This window comes from Mycteria americana, chromosome 15 (assembly GCF_035582795.1).
Source record: "Mycteria americana isolate JAX WOST 10 ecotype Jacksonville Zoo and Gardens chromosome 15, USCA_MyAme_1.0, whole genome shotgun sequence".
Classification (NCBI taxonomy): domain Eukaryota; kingdom Metazoa; phylum Chordata; class Aves; order Ciconiiformes; family Ciconiidae; genus Mycteria; species Mycteria americana.
In genome coordinates, this window is record NC_134379.1 from 4731383 (window position 1) to 4745432 (window position 14050).

At 40.8% G+C, this 14050-nt stretch overlaps 1 protein-coding gene across 1 annotated transcript in view; it reads right to left on the reverse strand.

Moving 5' to 3' along the window:
• Positions 1-2438: 2438 nt before the first annotated feature.
• ULK2 (unc-51 like autophagy activating kinase 2) overlaps positions 2439-14050 on the reverse strand; it is a 41340-nt gene continuing 29728 nt past the window's right edge. The window contains exons 19-28 of the mRNA XM_075518355.1: positions 11353-11639; positions 11038-11231; positions 10409-10518; positions 9421-9573; positions 8484-8692; positions 7003-7181; positions 5924-6042; positions 5405-5562; positions 4375-4510; positions 2439-4269 (exon numbers count right to left, since the gene is read on the reverse strand). Of these exons, the coding sequence (XP_075374470.1) occupies positions 4202-4269; positions 4375-4510; positions 5405-5562; positions 5924-6042; positions 7003-7181; positions 8484-8692; positions 9421-9573; positions 10409-10518; positions 11038-11231; positions 11353-11639 (1613 nt within the window). The 3' untranslated portion in view covers positions 2439-4201. The remainder of the gene's footprint in view (positions 4270-4374; positions 4511-5404; positions 5563-5923; positions 6043-7002; positions 7182-8483; positions 8693-9420; positions 9574-10408; positions 10519-11037; positions 11232-11352; positions 11640-14050) is intronic.

Below are 14050 nucleotides of genomic sequence, written 5' to 3' on the forward strand. Positions count from 1 at the left end.
TTAGAAGATAAGCTGTGCCATATTTGGTTTCAAGAGTCCACCAAATAACACAGCTAATCAGTAAGCGTTTTTTTTTAGCTTACACACCACAGTCACAGATCTTCAAGTTTTTAGCTAGGCTGATGATCCTCAATTTCTGCTTAAATGCCTACCTAGTCTAGAGCTCCAAGTGTTTTCTCAAAGTCACACAATCCAGCCAGTAGCACAAGAAGATGGGCAGATACAAAAGCCCAAACAGCACTCAATCATAAAAGTGGGTACAGAAGATTAACAACAGGGAGAGGTTTTAAGGAACCTACAGGAATAAATGGAGCTCAGTTCATTTATGGCATCACTTGTTTTGAAAGCTGTGGCTGATCTCACATTTGCAAGAACAAGATACTGTGTAGTACAGAGCCATGGTCTGTGGGCTGCATTGTAGACATAGCTGGGGCCATGGAAAATGGGAAAGCGACACAAAGAAACAATGAAAATGATTGGCACAAAGACTGCAATAAGACTCAACAGCACCACTGGCATTTAGTTTGCTTTCAGCCCAAGAGGAGGGAGGAGCCTGCCGCATACAAAACCCTATTGAAAAGGTGTCTGTCCGAAGAAGCAGTGCCAAGACTTAGACTGGACTCCAGCTGACTTAAGACCTCACGAGAGGGGTTACTGAGCTATACTGCACTGATCTACAAAAAGGAGGAGCTATGTGGGCACTTACTAAAAAGCCACAGCCAGGGCTATTTGGACAGGGAAGTTCAGGTTAAAAGATTTGCTTCAAGACTTAAAAGGCATCCTGGACAGTCAAAAAATAGTGGCACACAGAGATCTGAGCAGACAAAAAAGTCAAAGGATCAAAATTTTTAAAAAAGACACAGAAAAAATAGGCAAGGAAGCAGGAGTCAAAAAGGAGGCGGGTCACAAGTCAGGTCACAAGCCAGCCTATCTGAATTTCAAAGCCTCAATGTGCTTTGGGAGCCACAGTATTCAGCTTTACTTGCTCTAGACAAAAAAGCCAGCTTCCCTTTTCGGTGCAGCTGGGCTGTGCACTGCGCAGTGCCGTGACACCAGTGGATCACAACAGTTACTGCCTCTGAACCCAGAGGTGACAACGGCAGTACCTCGACATTGCTGTACGAGAAAGCAGCAAGAACGACACAGAACCTAGCGAGTCCCAGGAACAAGTACATCTCTCCACTGAAAAATGCCTCTCGGAATAATTCATAGTATCTTAGCTGCAAGTTAAATTAACTAGATTTCATTCTCTGTATTAGAGGAAGGGCTGAGAGTTCCGCTTCTTGCTTCTAAAAACCAGTGTCAGAATCAAAATGTGTTTTAGATTCCTCTGTCGACATTATACACTATGGAGAGAGTGGAACAAGTACGGAACATGGTGCTCTTGAGTAGATGCTAGAGAGCTGAACTAGAAAAGCAGCACATCAAATCTCTCCTTTCAAGTTCTATCTTTCAAAAGGCTGAAAAAAAGTATTTGGTAGAAACAGGCACCTGCTGTTAGTGCGGAGAGCTGAAGACAGAGGACAGCTTCAGGACCTTTGTGGAATGAGTTTGTGCAGAAAGACAGGCCATGATCACTGGTCTCCTCCTCCTGAGAGCAGCAAACAAGAATAGCCCTTTTCTTCTCCTATTTGTGCAGCTGTAGTCTTGCTGGCAAGAGTGGAAGCAGAATGAGCTTGAATCCTGAGGAAAAAAAAAAAAAAAGAAAACTGACAAAACCCAGTGAGTTCCTGGGAAAAGCAGCCTATCTCCTAGACTTGTGCATTAAGGCTTTTGCTTTGGTCCTAGATTCCTGTTCAGACATATCATTAGCATTCCCTGCTCACTCCTTCCTCATCCTCTTTTATCGTTATGTGCCAGTCACAAGCGTAGGGGTTTTTTAAATAATAAATTGGGAAAAATTTGATAGTACAACTCAGAAATACAACAGCAACATACCAGCAACCACAGCACACCTCAGCTGGGGAGAGGATATTAGCTACAAGGTGGACAAAGCCTGTTTTTCCGTAAAGTTTGGATAGAAATTGTAACTTACTGCCAGTTCTTGTCAATTAGCTCTGTATATGCTGTTTTGGCAGCCCAGACAGCTCCTCTTTGCTAGAGGCACCTTGTTGAAAGAACATACAGCTGTTGCCCAGGAACCTACTTACCACATTTGTTTTCAAACCCAAGTTAAAAAAAAAAAAGGCAGGGTAAACTGTTTCCCTAAAGCAAGTGAAAACAAACTCGGGGACACTTTGTGCCAGAGCTATCCAGAGATAATGAACTCAAGCAAGTTGCCCCATCCTGCCCTGGTGGCATGTCCAGCTGCCGAGGTGAGCATCTCTTGACCCAAGCAGGGAACACTCAGCATCTGTTTAACCAGCCAAGTACAGACCATTTTTCTGAAGTTAAGTCCACTGGCCTTTGGTTACAGAGACACAGAAACTCAGTTCTACCATAGAAACACTTCTAGTGTCAGTATTTATTTTACCTTAATATACATTTATACAGGCCATAATAAAAAGGCTATTACGCAACAGTTCAGTGAGTTATTACCTAGTTTCAAGAATAATGCATGCGATTACAAAGGAGAGGTAGAAACACCGTATTAAAGACCTAAAAATACAAACATTATATAAACAAACACTTTCAAATTAACTGTTGGAATTTCATACAGATAAATAAGGTAAAAAGTACATTACTCTGTCAAAGTAAAGGAAACACATGGTTATCCGAACACTGAAACAATCTTGTGACGTGTAAGCCCTGTACAACTTTGTCAAATAGTTCAGACCACTGTGTTTAAGAGGATTAAAATGATTTTGTCCTGGAGAATGGTTTATTCAAGTATTCAAGCAGTTGAGTAACAAAAAAAAGTCCCCAAAATAAAGTACAGGAACCATTTCCAGAGAAGGTGATCTGCCTAAATACTTTGCAAATTGCTGTCCTGATGATCTCATGGGATGCTTGAAATGATAATGCCTATAAGGCTAAATGAAGCTTCCCACCTCTCCCCCAAAATGCACACAAAATAATCCTGATTTTTCACACACTGTATGTAGATATTCTACATCAATCTATCAGCATCTCAAACCCCAACATTATTTTCGGGTTTTGCATGGTTCCTCGCAGAACCTTTCAGTTTACAGTATTTTTTGTAATACTGCCCAAGAAATACAGAGAACTGTCGTTACACCCCTAGAGACTGCAGGCATTAATGCACATCTTGCATGCACAACAAAAGATGCAACCAAATATATATAAAAAGCAAACAACCAGCAACTCAACATTGCTATTACTGAGAAAGTCCAGAGCAGTAGTTACTCAAGTATTAGACAAATAGGTATAAAATGGAAAGGTTCACATGAATACAAGTTTTTACAGTTTGTCTGAAAGTCTTCTAGAAGCTACATTTGAAATTCTGCAAAGAATTTTATGTACACTGAAATGAAATTCAGCCAAGTCCGTTGTGCCTTCTTTCTCTAATTTTTTTTTAAGTAGTTCTTCAAAAATGAATATACAGTTGCTTTAGTAAATTAGTGCAAAACTAAGTATTTTGGAAGAAGATCATCAAATTGTATCCACATCAGCTGAAAACCCCCTGGGGATTTTGTACACATGGAGCACAATTTCTTCCATTACCATCTTTCCCCCCATGTAAAAGAGCACTTTCTCACCATCCCTTCAATATGACAAGCTGAGCCATGTTTACAACATGTGAGCTCCGATACGAGCCAGCTTAGCCCCGAAAGCTTCAAACAGCACTTGCACATGGTTAGGGTTTCCCAAATTCACTCCGCCACATTTTACTGACAATTTAAAAATATTTTTCACAAACTTTTGAGGGAATCTTCTGAGGGAAATGTCTTTTTGTACCTGATGCAGAAGGATCCACTCTCTATAAACCTCATGAGGAAAAAAACCCCCTGATCATTCAAGTTCAAAGCACGTGTACAAGGGTCAGTTTGAAATGTGAAGAGAGATTCTTTTAAATTCTGTTGCTAGGAAGAAGAAGGAGCTGCTGGATCGGTAAGGCAAGTGTACTTTTGGAATTTCTCCTCTTTGAATATGCTGCTGTTTCTTTGGTAGTCACCACAGAAATGTAAGAATCATCTTCCACGTGGGGCAGAACAAGGACAACAATTAAGCTGTAGTCAAAAAAGTGCAGTATCACTGATGTGGTCCCTTATGTTCACACCATCTGGTCCTCGGGATATTCTTACTGCTCATATACAGCCACTGTGCTATAGCAAAGTGCGGAAAGCCTTCGCTCGATGCTAGATTTATCTGCAAACAGAGAGGGGTAAAAAATAGGTGACGACTTCAGTGTTATTTGACAATGCATTAATTCCATGTAATTTTCAATATTCTCATTATTCAACATAAACTTACACTTGTGTACGTTTTCTATATCTGCAGGGTCTTGCAGTATTTTAGTCAGTCCTTCCAGCAGCAAGGCTGCTTTGTGGTATCGATATGTAATATCTTCAGTTTGCTGAAACATCTCATCCAGAGCTGCCGACTGAACCTGGAATCATTTAGGAGATTCAGTTACATAAACGGCATTAGACAATGAAATGAAAAATTCAAAATGAATTACATGAAAGTGTCATTAAGAAACTACTTTTGAGCCTTCATTTAGCTGATCTGTTTTTGTAACTGTAAGACAACAAAATGAAGTCTGAGAGAAAATAGCACCTGTGCGGTATTGACTCAGGATATTCTGCACATCGAAGCTATAAAAGCACACTTTGATCTTTTGTGTTCATGCGTGTTACAACAACATATGAATAAATACGCTTGTTCTTATACCTACATTCTCTTGTAAAGAAGACAAATTAATTGTGCAGGATTACACACTTACACCATTATCAGGGTTAAGCACAATATGTGCCAGTATCTTTTGTGCAACACCTATGTTAAAAAGACTTCCCTCTCATCAAAAAAGCTGTTTAAGTCTCCTGTATGGTTACTGCATCTGCTCCATGGCAGACAGAAAGTTTATCAATTACATGAAAAAGCTTCCACATGTTTGCTACTGTTTTTGCTTTGTATGGACAGGCTGATGTTCTTCAAATTGACCTGGTGGGTTGATGAAGCTATTTCTATTGCTTCTATGCTTTAGTAAGCCTTACTGGATGAGGCTTCAGCACACAGGGCTGTGTGGCTTAGGAGTTCGTTTCCTAGTGTTTGTGTACCAAATGTGCTGATGTAGGGGAAATGTCCCTGAGGAACAGTATTGGCCAGGAACTTTAGCCACAGTTAAGGCAGGGCAGGAAAGAGGGTGAAAGACTAACAAAAATTACCATGAACAGAATTCTGGAAACATACATTCTATTTTCTGGTTATGTAGAAGAGGTGCGTGAGAGAAGGAAGCAATTCATCTCAATGTCCTGTCATTTAGGTAAAAGGAGTGACTTACCATTTCTACAGCACAGCTGTAGATGAGTTTCTCTGCAGTTACACTGTTGATTTCATCAATGAACCTCTGCTTGTCAGAAAAGAAACGATTCAGCTTTTCTGTCAATTTCTTGCACATGCCAATACAGAATTTGTATCTCTCATTGAGGCTTTTCACAACTGGAAGAAAGGTAAGAAGAAATTAAAAGAAAAAACAAAACCCAACCAAACAACACCATAGCCTAAGTTCAGCTTTTCCCAGCACTAGCAAAGTCAATCTGTTTAAACTTGTGCTTTTAATTACTCTGCCGCTTCTACAAATTAAGTCTATATCAAATTATTTCCATTTCGAGTTAATAACTGCCCATTTCTCAACAGTTTCTAGCTGTATCTTTGTTTACTATCAGAATTGGGCAATTGTACGTATCTACAATTCTCTTGTACAGAAGAAAACAAACGAATGTTGCAACTTAAGCTTTTTGAGTGATGTATCAGCAAAGAAAATTCACAAGAAAAGCAAATTAGATTATGTTGCATCTACCTTGCTTAACAGCAGTGGATGGGTTCAGTTTCCCCGATTTGACCTGTGCTTTGGCAAGATGCAGAGAAGATGCTAGTAACTGGGCAGCTTTCATATACAACACCAGCTGCTCTACTTGTCTAGGGAGGGAAAGGGGGGGAAAAATTAATTAGGTATCAAAACACCTTTCTTGAACACATTCAAGCCATGGGCAGACACCACTTTTTAATCACAACCCTACACAGGACCCAGCAGCAGCAGCAAAGGAAACCAGATGTTTAAAATGCAACTCCACCCCTCCCTTCCCTTCACAAACACTCTGTCATGGGTTGAGAGTTCATCTGCTCATCTAGTAGCTGCAGCAGCAAATACAAACTGCTTTAATGTAGACGTTTTTTAAAACAGAACACTTATTTGTGGGGACTGACTGCCCGAGGTCAATGTCTTACCACAAGCAACTGGGTGTACTTTTCTCACAGCGTCATTTCCTATGCCCCTGGAATTCTCAGTTGTGAAAAGCAAATACTTGGCAGGTTTTTTTTGTTGTTGTTGTTGTTGGTTTTTTTGGTTTGGTTGGTGGTTTTGGTGTTTTTTTTTTTCCCCCCGCAGGAAGAAGCAGGAAGTGGAACTGCCCATTCCCACCACTCCAAATTTCTCTTATTTCTCCTTGCTTCCGATTTTGTATTAGGGCTGATTGGTTCCACCAAATCAGTCAAATTTGGACACTCCTTCCCCCCTTCCCAGCCTTCACCTTGGTGCTACTGCTTCAGCCTGGCCAAGAGGAACAGAAGAGGGCTTGGGTCTGACAGAAGCTGGTGCGCAAATTTACAGGCTTAGAAATGTTATACTGCACCTCAAGCCAGAACTCCTCACCACTTTCCCCAACTTCTGTGGCAGGCCAGTAAACACTGTCTTTTTATTTGTCTGCTAGCAAATGTCTCTCTATCCTTTGCTCTTTCTGATCTGTCCTCAGCTGTTAAAAAACGTATTCCTATAAAAGATTCTATACAGTAAAACAATCACTCTCAACAAAAAGAGCATAGTTTGAATAAATTTTTGATGTATTCAATTCTCTTGATACTATTTGACCACATACTTACCCCCATTCTTTGCTTAGCTGGCTGATCTGATCAACAACTATGCTCTCTTGGATTTGGTACAGCGACACTGCAGAAGTACACAGGTCTGGGTTTCCTCCTCGTACTGCTGTCAGATCCAGAACACACTCTGTAAATGTCAGCATCATGTTTAGATGACGCAGTGTATCTGTATGTTCTCTCTGTCAGAGGGAAAGACGACGACAATTTAACCATCACAAGCCATAAGGCAAACAAGTACACTTAAAAGTCTTGTTAGTAATTTGAGGATTTCTTGGTATGTCAATTCTATGCAGAAAAATCACACTGTAGTAGAGCCAGCACTAGGGACTACAGAACCAAATAGGTCCAAACAGATCAACAGGTATGAACTTTTCCCTCTTCGTTAATGATTTCAAGATACTGTAGCTTATACTTAAAGAGTCTTTCAACAAAGCCAAAGGAACTGGGACATGGAGTTCTATGGTTGTTGAAACCTGAGCAACTAAAGGAATCACAAGGGGGACATATTATTTGTTATTATATTATCAGCAACCCAGAAGTATGCTCGGCACTTGTACGAGAAGCCAGGAGGAACATTTGGCTTTTATTATATAACAGACTGGATACCTGCAAGAGAACTGATCTAAAGCTTCATACTTATCTGCTTCACTCTAATTTACACTTCAATCTAGAATTATATCGTGTTTAAAGGTGGCTGTTGCCAACATTTAAAATTTAAACAATTGGAGCTAACAACTCACTGCTTCTTGGTGACTAAAACAGATACTACATGCATAGTCTCTGCTAAAAAAAAAAAAAAAATTAGCCTTCAAAACTAATCAAACATATCTTAGCAATATTTATAATCTTTTCATTTGTAACGCAGGTCTAAACACATTTTAAACTCTATCTGTGGGAAGAATACAGCGTACTGTCAAACATTCACGTTATAACATATCGATTCAATAGGGATCCAAATACTTCCAGCAAGATTGTGAATGAGAAAACAGAACAGCAATCTGCCTTGAGAAATTTACAGTCCAAGGATAGCATTCTGGTGAAAGACCACCCCAACTGGTGTTTTTAAAGTGCCACTCCTCCACACATTTTAAAAAAAATATAGGACACTCTTCCCACAAGTAGGATTTAATGTCCTCCACTGACTGTGAAGAAGCAGTTAAAAACAATGCCCAGAGGGACATTGCTACTGTCAGCACCCACATCCAGAGACTTGGCATTAAAACAGAGGCCTCTTTGGAAGGCTCTGGTGAACAAAAGCAGTCGTGTTCCTTTGGTTACCTATTCAAATAAGTGAAACGTCAGGAGTAACTACCAAAGTGAAATTGGCCACAATTGATACAGGGGTATTTTCCAGATCTTAAAAAGGAATATGTGAGATAGTGAAGAGGAAACTACGAAGTGCCCTGAGCAGTCCTGTTTTTACCATGTGTCTGTTTTAGCAGCATTATACATTATAAAACATTAAATTATTTTTTCTATACCTCCATTAAAGTTTCCTCAGGCAATTCGGGAGCTTCAAAAGTGATAAAGCCCTCTAAGCTGGGAGGCGAAGTACCATAAGGCATGTACTTCAGACTCGGAGCTGCCTCGGCTCCCGGAGGAGAAGAACCCATATAAATACCAGGAGGAGAGCCCATATATACACGGCCACTAGTAGAGCAGAGAGACCCTCCAGAACTGTTTGATCCAACTACAAGAAAAATAACACACACATTCAGTCTAATAGCTTGTTCCATCTCGCAGCGCTGGGGCTGCGGATGACAGCAAATGACAAATCAGTAGTCATCACAGATTCACTCTTGGGAGGCTCTCCTCATCATTCCTTGCATCACTCTGTAGAGAATGCAAAGGCTACACCTTAATGAACAGTGACTTTTTCTGACACAGATTCTGGGAAATGGCTGACAAGGATTCCAAGGCAGACAGTCCAACAGTACAGACAAAAGGTTGTACTATAGTTCACAAAAAGCACGGTGCTGCAGACTCCTGCTCGTCCTGAGCAGATGAAGGCCTTTACCTTGAGATCTTTGACACTTGGCAACATAGCCCACACATGCCAAAATGCAGTCAGCTCACACCCCTTGTGAGTTTTCTGGTATAATGCACAGCAGCAGGCAAAAATGCAGAATCAGAAATCTAACTTTTCCTCTCCACCTTTGTCACAGAGATCTATTACACTCCCTGTGGTGGAGTAAAGCTGCGTACACAGGAGGTTACACACTGCTGTATTGTAAATCCAGGCCTCTGGCCCTCTCTTTAGGAGAGAAAAGGCAGAAGTCGCTTGACATTAATCTCTACTTTTACTGTATGGCCTAGAGGACCTACTGCGCAAGGCAGTAAGCAGGTTACTGGCCCAAGAAGTGGGCAAGCCTAAATACTGCATTTGAGGACAGTCCACAGTTGTCAGGAAAGTCTTACCGGAGGTGGTTCTTGTTCTGAGGACCATATGGGTGCAGGTAGGAGGGGTGGCGCTGCTTGGAGGGGACCCAACAGTAAACATGACAGCCCGAGAACTTGCCCCGCTTCCCATGGAAGGAGGGGCCATTGCAATTCCATAGGCACCTGCTGGAGCTGGAAGAGAAAATTTCAGTAAGTTAGTTCCTATTACATATAATCATACCAATAAGTAATTATATACAGCAAACTGGAGCACTGCAACACAACATGCTTTGATGTAAATCCAAGACTTGGGACTAGTTAGACATTCTGACAGCAAATAAAACAAGCTGAGTGGACAGCCTTGGCGATACACAAAAGGAGTCAAGATGCAGTCTTCATGTATCTTTTTGCTTTCAATCTCTCTCCGCTCTACCCTCACCTGAAAAAGAGCAACAGAGGGCTCTCTCTGAGAGCCTGAGGACAACACCAGTCCTGCAGCAAAAGATACAACAGAAAAATTCTAAAGGCAGACCATGCCAGGTCTGGAGGCTAAAGACCAGCCCTGTCTGCAGAACTCCTTCCATCTGCTCAAAACCAAGGCGAGAACTCCTGGTGGCCACTTGTGGCAAGGGACAAGCTGGGGGAAGGAGGAGGAGAAAAATGACCCAGAATGACATAAACTGGCTTTCATATGAAAACAAGGTGGAATTAGGAAATGAAACAGCCACAAATGTTGTATTAAAAATAAAACCAAACAAAAAAACCCCAAATCCCTCTAGCCAGTATAGGCAGTTGAGATATTTCTGTGTTTAGGACAGAAATAGGTATTTTCCCATCTCAATTATTTTTAAAGCTATGCTAAAGAAATGGAACATATCCCCTTCAAAGATTAAAAAAAGCCTACTGTACTGAGGCTAAAAATTGTCAGAACCAATTCTCAAAGTTCGAAGCAGAACTGTATCTAGTTGGCACTCCATAAAAAACCTAGCACATCAAGACAGCTTGGATGTATCCATCTGTTCCCTACCTGTGTCCATTGGTCGCTCCGTATTGAGGCTGTCTGTACTGCCTTGATATAACTGGCCACCAAGGGTAGTCTTTACCTGTTGATCTGACAGCTTCCCAGTACTAACAGATCTAGACGGAAAAACATATGAATTCATAACACAGTTCTTCAGTAAGATCTTCCTATCTAACTTGCAACTAAGGCTGACTTTCAGATTCTTGCTATTTACTACAGAGAATTCTTCAACAAAAATAGAGAAAATCTTGAAATCTTGCTGTTCATCATGGACCTACTGAAATAGAGCTAACCATAAACATAAAGAGAGACCTTTTTCTCTTAAAAATTTATATTGCAAATTTTTCATATAGATTTTCAAGCAAAAACTGAACAGGCTTCACAGAGGCAATGACATTCCATATTCAGATAATCAAACCAAAAGGGAACGAGACAGCAACACAAAGCACTCTGCAGGAAGTCCATGCTATATTTATACACAGTACAAAATGTTTCTGTTGTATACACAAAACCTCAGTATCTCCTCACAGCTCACTTTTTGCATGCTCTTCCCCTCCAAGTTGCTGTGGGCAATGTACATTCTTCTGCCAAGTTACCTACCCAACTTTGCAGGTTATAAATACTACCATGCCTACCTGCCGAATGTAGTTTTACTGTGCTGTTCTCCTGCCTGCTTTTCACCTCCTTGGGCCGAGTGGAAGTGCGTGAAATCCCTTGGGTCAGTGACATCTTTAGGCTGCAACGGGGTATCTACCGAGCCCTGGCGATTAGCCAGGGCCAGCAAGTTTGAGGACGCTTGAGTTTTAGGTATTTTGAAAGGAGCTGTCGCCTTTAAGAATCAAGACCAAGAACACAAACACCAAGGTTAGAACCCCGAAATATTCTTGGGAATTGCTTCAGGCAGTGTGTTACCACTTCACATTTTACTGACAGTGGCAAACTTAACAAACCTTAGTAGGAGAGCCAATGATTGTTGGTAATGGAGTTTTGAACAGCCAGTCTGAACTCCGAGGTGACGATCCCATATGTTTGGTAGGTGATGTTCCCAAGCTACCTGGCCTACTTGGTTGTGGAGAATGACTGTACCCATACCCAGCATAGGATGGGCATACTGGGTCTGAATGCTGCTTTCTGAGCTTCTGCTTGTTTTGGTAAATATCTGTGAGAGTAGGTGCACTCTGCAACCTTGCTCCCATCAAAAGTGACTGTGGAGACTGAGATGGTGGTATCGGAGAACCTGTGGGGATGAAAAACAATGAAGTAAAATTCTACTTGCAGTGCTTGGAAAATGTACAAATGAAGCCCAAAACGCCAGAGATCAACATTAAACTGAAAGGAGATGGGACTGCAAATATTGTGAGATATGTTTGATCATCAACTCCCTAGATGGCAAGGAGAATGGATTTAGCCTGTTGGCTATTCAGACTAAGGCTACATTACACTGATGAGACCTTCAAGCTGCCAAATAGGCAAGATTTCAGGGTGACAGCTGTACTGGCAACTGCGGTACCTCTGGCAACCTGCATCAGGACAAATGAAGTGGTTGGATTCAGCAGGAATAGCATAACCAATACTGAAATTTCAAGTGCAGCCACCAAGACTCTAGGTTGAACAGAGGTTCTCAAGTACTGGAATTATATTCTTGCAACAAGCACGTGAATGCAACATTGCATGTTAATGACTTGTTTTGTACATAATGACTTCATTTGCAGACACAAAAGGCAGCTCATCTCATGGTTCCTGCAAGAAAACTAGGAACTAAAAAGAACCAAATTATTCCGATGAAACAGTTTGGGATCATTACTTTGGGCAGTCGTTTCCTTTTTAGTCTGTCAGACAATCTTTTTCAAAAGCTTACTATGTATAACGGAAGTCCACAGTTAAGCACGAGCACAAAGTTTCTCCTAAAGCAAATGGAAATGGAAGAGCCATAAGCAGTCATTTAAACAGAGGCCTTTGGGGAAATGTCTCTTATGAACATCTCACCTACTCAAAGGTGCCCTTCCTCTTTCAAAATAAGGAACCTGAAATTTGATGAAACAGTCTCTTTCTTGTGATATTTTTATGTCTCATGATAAGGAACTGTGCAAAGTTACAAACAGTACATAAGAGTGCAGCTTTATGGCTACAGCTTCCCAGACAACATGCCTATCTTTGTAAGCTCCAAGAAGTGACACTGAAGTGACAATTTCACTCACATTTAAAAAACCAAACCAAAACAAACACACCAAAAAAGCAAATGGCAAAACTGAAAATGAACCATGCTAACTAGATAAGATTTTTTAAGAGCTGGCCAAGACAATCTTCTGAAATAGGCTCCGTTTCATAAATGTATGTGCAAAAAACCATCACAAACTGCTTGCAGTTTGCTCAGTAAAGTGCCCAGCTGTTAAGACACATCTTTCAACCTTCTTAAGCCTATGCTTTTGCTAGTTAGATTTTGAATATGAGCTACTTCATCTTGATTTCATTCCACTCCATTAAACAGCATGTTTTAGAATAGCCTTTCTGCCTGCAGCTCCAGCAGAGGGATCAAGTCTATTTCTCATTAACTTCCCAGCCAAGAATTTGCTTGTTTGAAATCCCTCTGCTCGTCTGTCTCATAGCATTGAGAGTCCTCACCTGTTGTTTCAGAAACCAGGCTTAAATCTCACTGGTTACTGTTCTAGTGCCATTGCCACCACAGGGAGGGCTTCTGAATTAGAAGTTTGTCCTCTGCTGCCACTGGCAGCAAGAGCAGCTCATCAGTTCAGAAGCTAGATTACAACAGACATCTTCAGTCCTTAGAAAAATCTCAGTACAGATGACCTCACTTCACCCAAAAGCAAAAGACAGCTTCCCATACCCATTTAAATGCCGAGAAACAGACTTGCTGCAATTTGTGGTATTTTAGAAATAGAAATACCACTGCAGTCATTTGAAATTAAGAAATAAAGTCAAGTAGGAAAAGAATGCAGGAAACAGATGACGAAATGAAACATTAAAAACCCTTACAACCATAAAAACAGTGCTATGGTATGTTACAAGTACAAGTCAGTTTAATGCTGGCAAAAGGCATTAAACCAACAGCCCTACAAAATTCTAGCCAAAGAAAAGATGCAACAAGAAAAGCATACACACTGCTTTGTATTCTCTTCAAGCACACCCCCTTTTTTTTTTTCTTTACGAGAAGAGACTATTTCAAATCTGAGGAGTCATCCATTCTTTGTCTTGTGCTGAGACTGCCAATGGCATAGCAATTATGAAGGCAATTTTTGAGACACGTCATAGAACTTATTTCATATGGATGAAACCATTCCCAGATATTTGAAATATGGCTACTCCAAGAAATGAAGGCTCTATCATCTCCAGATGATTTTGGAAAGTGTTTAAATAGGGGAAAAACCCACCATGCAGTTTCAACACCACCTCTTAGAAAGTCAAAATAAAGAGTACAACTAGTAGTTTAGATAAAGAAGAAATGGCACCCAAATGTGCATAGAGCAAAAGAATGTGTTGCTGAATTGCATATTCTTATGCCCAATCCTTCTGGCATTAAAGCGCAATTCCATCTTTAACAGTCTCAGAACATCTTCAAGTCCTATTTCTCCCTGATCTTTTTTTTTTTTCCCTGCTGGCATGCCATAATAATTTATGAGCGTTCACTTG